The sequence below is a fragment of the Lacerta agilis genome, chromosome 15 (assembly GCF_009819535.1).
Source record: "Lacerta agilis isolate rLacAgi1 chromosome 15, rLacAgi1.pri, whole genome shotgun sequence".
NCBI lineage: Eukaryota > Metazoa > Chordata > Lepidosauria > Squamata > Lacertidae > Lacerta > Lacerta agilis.
This window is the reverse complement of record NC_046326.1, coordinates 17,031,856-17,044,021: the sequence shown is the minus strand read 5'-3', so window position 1 is coordinate 17,044,021 and position 12,166 is coordinate 17,031,856. Positions and strand designations below refer to the sequence as shown.

Genomic DNA, 12,166 nt, shown 5'->3' with positions numbered 1-12,166 from the left:
ACACTTCCGGGTTTGCCGCGTTAGTAACCCACGCCATTTGCTACCCACAGCGAATGCAACACGAGTTACGACTGTAATTTATAGGCCTGTGGACTCCACTTTGCATGCCCTCCAACATTTCTCTGATGAAAATAGGGATGTTCAATTGCATAATAAGAATTTTACTATTTATACCCCACACATCTTACAGGGTTGGCCCAGCCACTCTGGGAAGCTACCAACATATATAGAAACATAATAAAACATTCAACATTTTTTTTAAAAAAAACTTCCTTATACAGTGGTACCTCCAGTTGTGTACGGGATCCATTCCAGAGGTCCGGTCAGATCCCGAGGTTTCCGCAACCTGAGGACCGCTACTGTGCATGTGCGCACAGCAAAACCCGGTAGAATACTCCTGGGTTTGCTGCACACGCATCCTGAAGTTTACGTAACCAGAAGATTACATAAATGGAGGTATGAAAATACTGGGGCACGCTTCATGAAGAAATAAAAAAAAATACTCGGGGTTAATTTTAATAAAAATCCAGAAGTTTACCTGCTAGGAATATTAAATGAGGAAATACCAAAAGATAAGACTACAGTTTTATTCTATGCAACCTCTGTGGCCAGAATACTGTTAGCCAAACACTGGAAAGAGAAACATATACCCACCAGAGAGGAGTGACTCCACAAGGTCTGCGAATATTTGGAACTAGCTAAGTTAACTGACACAATAAGACACAAATCCAAATCCCTAGTGAAAAAAGAATGGGAATGCCTGAATGAGTACTTCAAAAAACAAAGGCCAAAATTGAGCATCTGATTGAGTCTAGACTGAAGTGAACTTGAGAGGATAAGAGGATTCATATTGAACTAATTAAGCATAATGGAGAAATAAAGACGGAAATTAATAAAGACGGTGTAAAAGTAAAAGATTGAAAGGTAGTGCTGTATGATAGGTGGAAGTCATCAAAAAGTCATTTTTTCTTTTCTTCTTCTTTTCTTCTTTTTTCTTTTTCCTTGGTATAGGATGTATGTATAGTAATAATGCAAGTATATAATGTAATTTCAGGTTTAATTTTTGGAGCCATGTATTATGAAGTGGATCTAATTATCAGTATGTTTTTTCTTTATTATTATTATTTCTTATTGTATACTTTGCATATTTGCATAATTGTGCAATTGCTAAAGTGAAATAAAGTTTTAAAAAAATGAGGTACGAATTTACAGGAATGCCTTCAGATGGCTTGGTGGTCGGATAACTCCATACTTTCCAACATTTCTCCAATGAAAATAGGGACATCCTAAGGAAAAGTGGGACATTCCAGGATTAAATCACAAACTAGGACAAATTCTCTAAATCAGGCAGGTCTCTGGAAAATAGGGACAGTTGAAGGGTCTGAATTTGTGGGTTCCCCAGCAGCCACTGCAGTTCTGTTTCACCAAATAAAGTCGTATCAAACATCACAACAGTGTGTTTATTGAAGGAATCCACCACAAGTTAAGATATATCTAGAACTATGCTTGCTGTGAGCTCCTTCCAAAGGAAAACAGACCTACATAAATGCTGCACCCAGGAACAGCCAAACAGCTCAAAAAATAATTAACTTATTTCCAGGTATTGTGGTCCCAAAGTTTAACTTTGTTGTTGTTCAGTCGTTCAGTCGTGTCCAACTCTTCGTGACCCCATGGACCAGAGCACGCCAGGCACGCCTATCCTTCACTGCCTCCCGCAGTTTGGCCAAACTCATGTTAGTAGCTTCGAGAACACTGTCCAACCATCTCATCCTCTGTCGTCCCCTTCTCCTTGTGCCCTCCATCTTTCCCAACATCAGGGTCTTTTCCAGGGAGTCTTCTCTTCTCATGAGATGGCCAAAGTACTGGAGCCTCAACTTCAGGATCTGTCCTTCTAGTGAGCACTCAGGGCCGATTTCCTTGAGAATGTATAGGTTTGATCTTCTTGCAGTCCATGGGACTCTCAAGAGTCTCCTCCAGCACCATAATTCAAAAGCATCAATTCTTCGGCGATCAGCCTTCTTTATGGTCCAGCTCTCACTTCCGTACATTACTACTGGGAAAACCATAGCTTTAACTATACGGACCTTTGTCGGTAAGGAGATGTCTTTGCTTTTTAAGATGCTGTCTAGGTTTGTCATTGCTTTTCTCCCAAGAAGCAGGCATCTTCTAATTTCGTGACTGCTGTCACCATCTGCAGTGATCATGGAACCCAAGAAAGTGAAATCTCTCACTGCCTCCATTTCTTCCCCTTTGATTTGCCAGGAGGTGATGGGACCAGTGGCCATGATCTTAGTTTTTTTGATGTTGAGCTTCAGACCATATTTTGCGCTTTCCTCTTTCACCCTCATTAAAAGGTTCTTCAATTCCTCCTCACTTTCTGCCATCAAGGTTGTATCATCAGCATATCTGAGGTTGTTGATATTTTTTCCGGCAATCTTAATTCCGGTTTGGGATTCATCCAGCCCAGCCTTTCGCATGATGAATTCTGCATATAAGTTAAATAGGCAGGCAGACAATATACAGCCTTGTCGTACACCTTTCCCAATTTTGAACCAATCAGTTATTCAATATTCAGTTCTAACTGTAGCTTCTTGTCCCACATAGAGATTTCTCAGGAGATGGATGAGGTGATCAGGCACTCCCATTTCTTTAAGAACTTGCCATAGTTTGCTGTGGTCGACACAGTCAAATGCTTTTGCATAGTCAATAAAGCAGAAGTAGATGATTTTCTGGAACTCTCTAGCTTTCTCCATAATCCAGCACATGTTTGCAATTTGGTCTCTGGTTCCTCTGCCCATTCGAAATCCAGCTTGCACTTCTGGGAGTTCTCGGTCCACATACTGCTTAAGCCTGCCTTGTAGAAGTTTAAGCATAACCTTGCTAGCGTGTGAAATGAGTGCAATTGTGCGGTAGTTAGAGTTTAACTGTTACTACGCAAAGGGACGGTGGGATTTTATCTCTCCCTTTCCAAGATAATAATTGTTTGTAACAGATAATTTCTCAGAGATAGGGGAGAAAAGATTACGGTAGCTTACAAAAGAAGTCCCAGAGGTAAAGCTAGAAGATATTTAAAAGGTATTTGCTTGTTTGCTTGGTTTTTAGAGGGGTGAGAAGGATTTGACATGCTGGAATTCTGGTAGGTTCCTTTAAAGAAAAACAACAGAACTTAAACCCCTAAGGACCCTAGATAGCATAATAGGAATGCAAAGGTGGAGCCAGTAAACAAAACTCCCTATAAACACTCCAAAAACCGAGCATTCAGCAGGTTTCCAAGGATCGTGCAAATGGCTTTCACCGAGAAAGACTTCTATGCTGCACATTTCAATCCAAAAGACTATTTGGACACCTATTACACCTTCAGCTCTGGGAAAGAAGACAAGAATGCCTTCTTGATTTTCTTTCTCAAAAATCTCCACCAGGCATTCATTTTAGGTAAGTGCTGGTGTATTTCATGGGTTCCGGAGATGTCGCCAAAATGGGTTCCCTGGAAAGAGATCCCTGAAGGGGATATGAATGATCCATGTGATTATGTCCAGAGTTGCCAGCCTCTGCAGAAGCCCATGGTGGGAGAGACCTTTAATGCCAGTGGTATAGCAGTGGTATCTTTCCAGCTCCCATTGGCCCTGGCCAGCTTGCGTCAATGCTCAGGGGAATGAAAGGAGTTCTGGTTCAGCAGCATTTAGAGGGCTGCAGGTTGGAATGGGCAAGCTTGTCATCTGTTGTTTCTCATTCTTCCAGCCTTAAATTCAGTTCCCCACATTTCCATTTTCCAGTCTGTAGGGGGAATAATTGCTTTCATGTGGAAATGCATCAGTATTTTAGTACTGATTTAACTGCACCATTCTGTGTGCAATTTTTGAATAATACACAGATTTTTGCAAAGCAGTCTTCCCTAAAACAATGCATTTTGAAAAAATATTGTTTTAGCTAAGATATAAACTTTTATGCATATTTTACCCTGCTATATGTATTTCTGAGCCCATTTCTAGAACTAAACTGCAAAATTCAGAGATGTGTGAATTTTGAAAGCTAGCTGTGCGTCACTTCATATATTGTTTTGAAAAGAGTAGATTAGGCAGGTTTGCCTACCAATGCAGATAGAATTGAATTTCTCCCTTCCCCCATTAGCACAGGTTAGCCACCCTTGATCTATCGTGATTCAGCAGCAATTTTGAAACGCTGTGAAAGCTTTCCCTGGTAATATTCACATATAAAGTTGTTGACTAATTGTGAAATGACCAAGCAAGGCTGTTGTTGTCCAATAATCATGGCTGACATCTGAACAAATGTGTTAATGGGTTGATGCCATACAGAAGACATAGAAGGGGACACCCTGATTGATATTGGAAGTGGACCAACCATCTACCAGTTCCTCTCGGCTTGTGAGTCCTTCCAAGAAATTGTCGCCACAGATTATTGTGAACAGAACTGGGAGGAGATGCAGCGATGGCTAAGAAAGGAGCCAGGAGCCTTCGATTGGAGCCCGGTGGTGAAATACATTTGCGAGCTGGAGGGCAACAGGTATGGAGAATTTTCTGGGAGGCTTCCAACATATATAAAAACATAATATATTGGAACTTCAGTTTTCAAACATCTCCATTGATGAACATTTTGGTTTTCGAATGCTATAAACCCGGATGTAAATCCTTTGGTTTTCAAACACAACTCCAAGTCGAACATGCCAAGCGGCTTCTGTATTGAGTTTTCCGTATTGAATTTTCCATTTTGAGGCTTCCATATGGAGTTTTCGGTTTTCACATGTTTTGGAACTGAAACATTCTTCCACTGTAAAACATTATTTTTTAAATATATATATATATATATATATATTTTTTTAAAAAATTTCCCTATACAGAACTGCCTTCAGAAGTCTTCTAAAGGTTGTATAGTTATTTATCTCCTTGGCTCAAGGGTTGTATAAAGCCATACCCTCCAACATTTCTCTAAAGAAAATAGGGACACCCTAAGGAAAAACGGGACATTCTGGGATGAAATAAAAAACTAGCATGGCTTCTTTAAATCTGGGACTGTGTTGTAAGAAAAAATCTGCCCTTATTCCCTTATGGAGTACACAAGAGCCCTTTTAAAGTCCTTTGCAGGTTCTCCATTGGTAGGAGTAAAAAGCAGAGGCCAACCAGAGAATAATTAGAAGCAAAGCAGCTAGTAAGCTTGATTTTTATTGTTCTGTTGCAACAGGGTCCCTTCCTCACACACAGGTGAGTAGGGAAGAAGAACCCCAAACCAAGGGCTGCCTGTCCTTAAAAGGACATTTCAAAAAATCCCCCCTTGGAGTCCACCCCCCAGAAGCATCATCCATACATCACAGAAGAGCTGCAGCCGCAAGCTCATCCCCCAGATACATCACACAAAAAGGTGTTATCTGATGCCTGTTCTCAGTAGCCTGGCCATTCCTATGAGATGGTAATCTTCTTTCATTCCTGGGACAATGGAAAAACTCCCTCACCCCTCCTTCCTTGCAGAGACACATTTGGTAAACATTTGGTCAGTTTTGAGAGTCAAAATGGTGTCAAACCTGTCTTCCTGTGCTGCTTCAAACACGTGGCCTTGTTTGCTTGGAACACTTATGAATATTATAAATAAATATATATATAACCATAATTTGTTACAACAGACTGTCCCTGGAAGTTTGGGACACTTGGGGGGTCTGGCACTGTGGGGTGCAAGGATGTTGTCATGTTCATCTTTCATTCTTCCCCAGGGAAAAGTGGGAAGAGAAGGAAGAAAAGGTCCGAAGAGCCATTAAGAAGGTTCTGAAATGTGACGTGACCCAGGCCAGCCCACTGGGCCCTGTGGCTCTGCCTCCAGCAGACTGCTTGATGTCCTCCCTGTGCCTGGAAGGGGCCTGCAAAGACCTGCCCACCTACCGCTCTGCTCTGAAGAACATCAGCTCCCTTGTCAAACCAGGAGGGCACCTCATATTAGGCTCTGTCCTAGAAAAGAACTGCTACAAGGTGGGCCAGCAGCCCTTCTCTTGCCTCTACTTGGAGCGGGCGTCTGTAGAGGAAGCCCTCAAGGGGGCAGGCTTTGTTGTCAATTGGCTCAGGGAGACCAAGGTTGATGGTGCACTCTCTGTTATGGACTCAAAGGCATTCTGCATTGTGGTAGCCCAAAAATGCCAGGGATGAAGGTTAGACCACAGATGGAAAAACAGGGTGAAGAAGGCAAAAAATTCTGGTAGAATTTTTTATGAAGATTTGTTATTTCATTAGGGAGTTTATATATGTGACAACAGCAGCTAAAATATTGTATGTACAGAAATGGAAAGAAGAGGAGGTTCCACTGGAGGTGTGGCTTTTAATATAAACAGCAGTACCTTGGTTCCAAAACAGCTTATTTGACAAACAAATCAGCTCCTGAATGCCACAAACCTGGAATTAAGTGCTCCAGTTTGCGAACATATTTCAGAAGCCAAACATCTGTCGGCATTGTTTCCGGGGCCAGTCAGGCAATCAGAGGCCATGCCTTGGTTTTCAAACGTTTTGGAAGTTGTACAGACTTCCAGAACGGATTGAGTTTGAGAACCTAGATACCCATGTAATGGACTATGCAGAAATGGCAATGCTGACAGCGAAATTAAGAGATCGAGATGATGAACTTTTTATAGAAAAATGTAATCCTTTCATGGACTATTTAGAAAAAGATTACAGTCAAATGAAATTGCGGGCTGAATTCAAGATTAAAGAAATTATAGTATATGCTTTGATAGAGAGCCTACATGTCAAGAGCTGTAAAAACTGTAAAACAGAGTGTGAAAAGACCTTGTTGGAAGAGTCTGTTTACTCAGACTTTAAGTGTCAAGAATGTTTGCACAGGAAGAACTCAGCTTTGAGTTAGCCTGACAGCAAGTAGGCACCCTATTCTTCCTGCTGAATCAAGCATCTAATTCTGATCATGCAGACATTTTTTTTCCTCCAAGAACATGAATTAGGGTTCACCCACACTTCCACTTTTCCCGCCACTCCCCCCACCCCACCCCAGGAAAAAATTGCTGTTTACTGCTGAATTGGAGCATTGTTTTTCCTGCAGATTGGCGTTTGTTCTGATTCAGTAGTAAACAGCTAGGAAAGTGGCAAGGCAAACAGAAAACCTCTTAGAGTACATGTCTAGAAAAGCACAGAATAAGTGGAAATGTGGGCAAGCCCCAAATTTCTACACATGTGTAAAACTAAGGTGAGGAAATGCCTCTGTATAGACCTATGTAATTTATAGGCCTGTGAACTCCATTTGGCATACCTTCCAACGTTGCTCCAATGAAAATAGAGACATCCCATACCATAATGAGAATTTTACTATTTATACCCTATACATCTTACTGGGTTGGCCCAGCCACTCTGGGCAGCTATCAACATATGTTAAAAGCATAATAAAACATTAAACTTTTTTTTTAAAAAAAACTTCCCTATACAGGATTGCATTTAGATGGCTCAGGGGTCGGATAACTCCATACCTTCCAACATTTCTCCAAGAAAAAAGGGACATCCTAAGGAAAAGTGGGACATTCCGGGATCAAATCACAAACTAGGACAAATTCTCTAAATCAGGGACATCCCAGAAAAATAGGGACAGTTGGAGGGTCTGAATTTGTGGGTTCCCCAGCAGCCGCTGCAGTTCTGTTTCACCAAATAAAGTCGTATCAAACATCACAACGGTGTGTTTATTGAAGGAATCCACCACAAGTTAAGATATATCTAGAACTATGCTTGCTGTGAGCTCCTTCCAAAGGAAAACAGACCTGCATAAATGCTGCACCCTGGAACTGCCAAACAGCTCAAAGAAGCAGGGCGAGTGTAACATTATGCAAATAAGTTAATTATTTCCAGGTGTTGCAACCCCAAAGCTTAACTATTACTACGCAAAGGGACGGTGGGATATTCTCTCTCCCTTTCCAAGATAATAATTGTTTGCAACAGATAATTTCTCAGAGGTATGGTAGAAAAGATTAGCTTACAAAACAAGTCCCAGAGGTTAACTTAGAAGAATTTTAGAGGGTATTTGCTTGTTTGCTTAGTTTTTAGAGGGGTGGGAAGGATATCATGACATGATGGAACTAGCCAGGCTTCATTTAAAAAAAAAAAAAACAGAAGAAAAACCCCTAACGACCCTTGATAGCATCACAGGAATGCAGAGGTGGAGCCAGAACTCGAAAAAGACAATACAAAAACCTGTTAGTCGAGCGTTCTGCAGATTTCCAAGGATCGTGCAGATGGCTTTCACCGAGAAAGACTTCTATGCTGCACATTTCAATCCAAAAGAGTTTTTGAATGCCTATTACACCTTTAGCCCTGGGAAAGAAGACGAGAATGGCTTTTTTACTTTCTTTCTGAAAAATCTCCACCAGGCATTCATTTCAGGTAAGAGCTGTTGTAGTTCATGGGTTCCATAGTTGTAGCCAAAATGGGTTCCCTGGAAAGAGATCCCTGAAAGGGATATGAATGATCCATTTGATTATGTCCAGAGTTGCCAGCCTCTGCAGAAGCCCATGGTGGAAGAGACCTTTAATACCAGTGGTATAGCAGTGGTATCTTTCCAGCTCCCGTTGGCCCTGGCCAGCTTGCGTCAATGGTCAGGGGAGTCATAGGAGTTGTGGTTCAGCAACATTTAGAGGGCTGCAGGTTGGAATGGGCAGGCCTGTCACCTGTTGTTTCTCATTCTTCCAGCCTTAAGTTCAGTTCCCCACATTTCCACATTCCAGTTTGCAGGGTAAATAATTAAGTTCTTATGAAAATGCATCAGCATTTTAGTACAAACCTCTCCTAACAGACAGAATTCAGTGTGCAATTTTTGCATAATACACATATTATTTTTTTTGCAAATCACTTTTCCCTAATAGCTTTCAAATATTGTTTCACAAATACATGAACTTTTATGCACATTTTACCCTGCTATGTGTATTTTTGTACCCATGTCTTGACTGTATATCTACACTGCAAAATTCAGAGATGTGTGAATTTTGAAAGCTAGCTATGCATCACTTCATATATTGTTTTGAAAAGAGTAGATTAGGCAGGTTTGCCTACCAATGCAAATAGAATTGATTTTCTCCCTTCCCCTATTAGCACAGGTTAGCCACCCTTGATCTATAGTGATTCAGCAGCAATTTTGAAACACTGTGAAAGCTTTTCCTGCTAATATTCACATATAAAGTTGTTGACTAAATGTGAAATGACCAAGCGAGGCTGTTGTTGTCCAATAATCATGGCTGCAATCTGAAAAAATGTGTTAATGGGTTAATTCCATGCAGATGACATAAAAGGGGACACCCTGATTGATATTGGAAGTGGACCAACCATCTACCAGTTCCTCTCGGCTTGTGAGTCCTTCCAAGAAATTGTCGCCACAGATTATTGTGAACAAAACTGGGAGGAGATGCAACGGTGGCTAAGGAAGGAGCCAGGAGCTTTCGACTGGAGCCCGGTGGTGAAATATGTGTGTGAGCTGGAGGGTAACAGGTATGGAGTATTTGCTGGCATGGGACATTGAAGGTGGAATGGTTGGTACAGGCATCACAGGTTCTTGTATAGCGCAAATGGAACAAGCAGCAATCAGGCACTGTATTTTAGTTTCCCCAGTTGGTTTATTTGAGCACAGCAGCACAGCACCTTTACTGATCCAACATCTAATAGGAAAATAACATCTACAAAGCGGAAAAGCACATACAGAGTAAATAGCACCTCGCCTGGGCATCTGACATGGGAAGAATTGCTGCATTTATAGCTCTCCTTTCCTCCAAGGAGTTCAAGCATAGCTGCTTCTCTCCTCCTGCCATCCATTTTTTCCTCTCAACAATCTTGCGAGGTAGGTAGGGGCTGTTAGGATTCCTGCTTTGCAGTCATGGGATTGTTTTCTATCACATGACAGTGTATGGCACCGCCACCCAGGGCAGGCTCGCAGTGCATGGGGTGTGGGGTGTGGAGAGAGCCTGCTGTGGCCTCACCAGCCCAGCCCTTGCCGATGCTTCAAACACTGGCTCTCCCTTTGAGTTCCACAGCAACCAGGAATTATTCACACATTCAGCTGAGGATGTGGAGCGATCATGAGATACACCTGGCTAGAATTAGGAACATCTGAGGACAGGGGTTGGGCATTGTGGGGTGTAAGGATCTTGTCATGTTCATCTTTCATTCTTCCCCAGGGAAAAGTGGGAAGAGAAGGAAGAAAAGGTCCGAAGAGCCATTAAGAAGGTTCTGAAATGTGACGTGACCCAGGCCAGCCCTCTGGGCCCTGTGGCTCTGCCTCCAGCAGACTGCTTGATGTCCTCCCTGTGCCTGGAAGGGGCCTGCAAAGACCTGCCCACCTACCGCTCTGCTCTGAAGAACATCAGCTCCCTTGTCAAACCAGGGGGGCACCTCGTCTTAGGCTCCGTCCTAGAAGAAACCTACTTCAAGGTGGGCCAGCAGACCTTCTCCTGCCTCTACTTGAAGCGGGCATCTGTGGAGGAAGCCCTCAAGGAGGCAGGCTTTGCTATCAAGTTGTTCAAGGAGACCAAGATTGATTTGCCACTCTCTGAGACGGATGCGAAGGCATTCTGCATTGTGGTGGCCCAAAAACGCCAGAGCTGAAGGAAAGACCACTGAAGGAATAACAAAGTGAAGCAGGAGGTTTTTTTTTTGGGGGGGGGTATATTTTGTTCTGGAAATTAGTTATTCCTGTAGAAAGTCTATGTATGTGATAACTGCATCTAGAATATTCCATGCACATAAATGGAAAGAAGAGAAAGTTCCAGTGAAGGAGGAGTGGCTTTTAAAATTAATGGACTGTGCAGAAATTAGAGTTGCCATACGTCCAGAATTTCCTGGATATATCTGGAATACTGCAGTCGGAAACAGTGCCTGGGCAGAAATCAGAGAAATGTCTGGGAAAATCTGGACGTATGGCTGCCCATGTCGGCATTGCCCTTTTCCCCGATTCCCCTTAAAAATAGCTAAGAAATGGCCATTTTGGGGGGAAATATGGCAACCCTAGCAGAAAATGGCAATGCCGAAAGGGAAATTAAGAGATCGAAATGATGAACTTTTTATAGAACAAAGGAAGGCTTTCATGGACTATTTAGGGGGGGAAAATACTACAGTCAAATGAAATCGTGGACAGGATTCGAGATAAAAGCAGCAGAATAAGAATGACAAATAATTGTAAGAGAGAAACCTTTTGTTATAAAGATATAACACAATAGAAGAGGTTTGAGTAAAAACACTGTGGAGCTGAGAGGGAAGTCAGCTTATGAAATAATGTAATTATTTGATTTGAAGGCTATTGTGGAAATGTTTGAAAAAAATTAATAAAAGAATTGTATGTTAAAAAAAGAAAGAAAGAAAGTGTAAGCCCCTTTCAGGTTACATACACCCACACCTGGGAGGTTGGATGCCATGATGATATTTAGTGTATATAACATGCAGGATGAAAGGGGGTGGGAAATATGTCTATCTCTGAACTGTAGTTAAGTGCGGAGAAAGGATTTGCGGTTCTTTCAGAACCTGATGCAAATCTATCTCCGAAGGGGGGACTGTTACGGAAATTATGGGGGGGGGGGGTCACCTAAGCAAAGTCTCTTCCCGAGTAAACTCATTTGGGGTATGGAGTGATGCCCTTAAGGGGACCCATCTCTCTGCCATGATCCAGTAGGCAAAAGACCAGGTACACAGGGAAATGCCTCAGCAGGTAATCTCTGGGTGCTTCAGGAAGCCACTGGGCTAATATCCCTCAGCTGGAATCCCATTGTTCTCTCCCAGATAAGTGCTCAAGGTATCCTTGCCAGTACTTAACACCCATTCACATTGGCTCAGGGCTATCTCCCTGATATTGCTCTGTTTTCCCCATATGTTAATCTTGTTTTTCCTGGTTTTCCTATATGTCAATCATGTATAACCCTTCCCTTTCGTGATGTAGTGATGATGTAGTAATGATGTTTCCAGACTGTATTCTGGGATATGATAGGAGTTTTTAAAAGTTCTTGTAACACTGCTCTGGGTGTGCAGTTTGACTGTAACCTATTGCGCAATAAACCCTGTCTTGTCCTTGCTCCAGTGGCTGGACTTCTTTTATTTAACTCCGCAGAAACCAGTGGGCTTATCCCTAAGGGCCAGGTGGCTGGGCAGTTCCACACCTGGGATTTTCCGTTACAAAAGTCACCCAGCCCAGCACAGGAATA

The 12,166-nt window shown here is 42.3% G+C and overlaps 2 protein-coding genes across 2 annotated transcripts; both read left to right on the top strand.

Moving 5' to 3' along the window:
- Positions 1 to 3,174: 3,174 nt before the first annotated feature.
- LOC117060075 (nicotinamide N-methyltransferase-like) lies at positions 3,175 to 6,422 on the top strand. The gene is made up of 3 exons (XM_033172170.1): positions 3,175 to 3,432; positions 4,314 to 4,521; positions 5,720 to 6,422. The coding sequence occupies exons 1-3, from the start codon at positions 3,285 to 3,287 to the stop codon at positions 6,144 to 6,146; spliced, it is 783 nt and encodes a 260-aa protein (XP_033028061.1). The 5' UTR covers positions 3,175 to 3,284; the 3' UTR covers positions 6,147 to 6,422.
- A 1,280-nt stretch (positions 6,423 to 7,702) lies between these two features.
- Positions 7,703 to 11,312, top strand: LOC117060073 (nicotinamide N-methyltransferase-like). The gene is made up of 3 exons (XM_033172168.1): positions 7,703 to 8,372; positions 9,263 to 9,470; positions 10,154 to 11,312. Exons 1-3 carry the CDS (start codon positions 8,060 to 8,062, stop codon positions 10,578 to 10,580), a joined length of 948 nt encoding a protein of 315 aa, XP_033028059.1. The 5' UTR covers positions 7,703 to 8,059; the 3' UTR covers positions 10,581 to 11,312.
- Positions 11,313 to 12,166: the final 854 nt, after the last annotated feature.

Excerpts from the sequence above, each read along its gene's own strand:
- LOC117060075 (XM_033172170.1), top strand. The coding sequence starts at position 3,285 with ATGGCTTTCACCGAGAAAGACTTCTATGCTGCACATTTCAATCCAAAA. Across the intron at positions 3,433-4,313 it reads CCACCAGGCATTCATTTTAG|AAGACATAGAAGGGGACACC; the intron begins GTAAGTGCTGGT and ends GATGCCATACAG. Across the intron at positions 4,522-5,719 it reads TGCGAGCTGGAGGGCAACAG|GGAAAAGTGGGAAGAGAAGG; the intron begins GTATGGAGAATT and ends ATTCTTCCCCAG.
- LOC117060073 (XM_033172168.1), top strand. The coding sequence starts at position 8,060 with ATGATGGAACTAGCCAGGCTTCATTTAAAAAAAAAAAAAACAGAAGAA. Across the intron at positions 8,373-9,262 it reads CCACCAGGCATTCATTTCAG|ATGACATAAAAGGGGACACC; the intron begins GTAAGAGCTGTT and ends AATTCCATGCAG. Across the intron at positions 9,471-10,153 it reads TGTGAGCTGGAGGGTAACAG|GGAAAAGTGGGAAGAGAAGG; the intron begins GTATGGAGTATT and ends ATTCTTCCCCAG.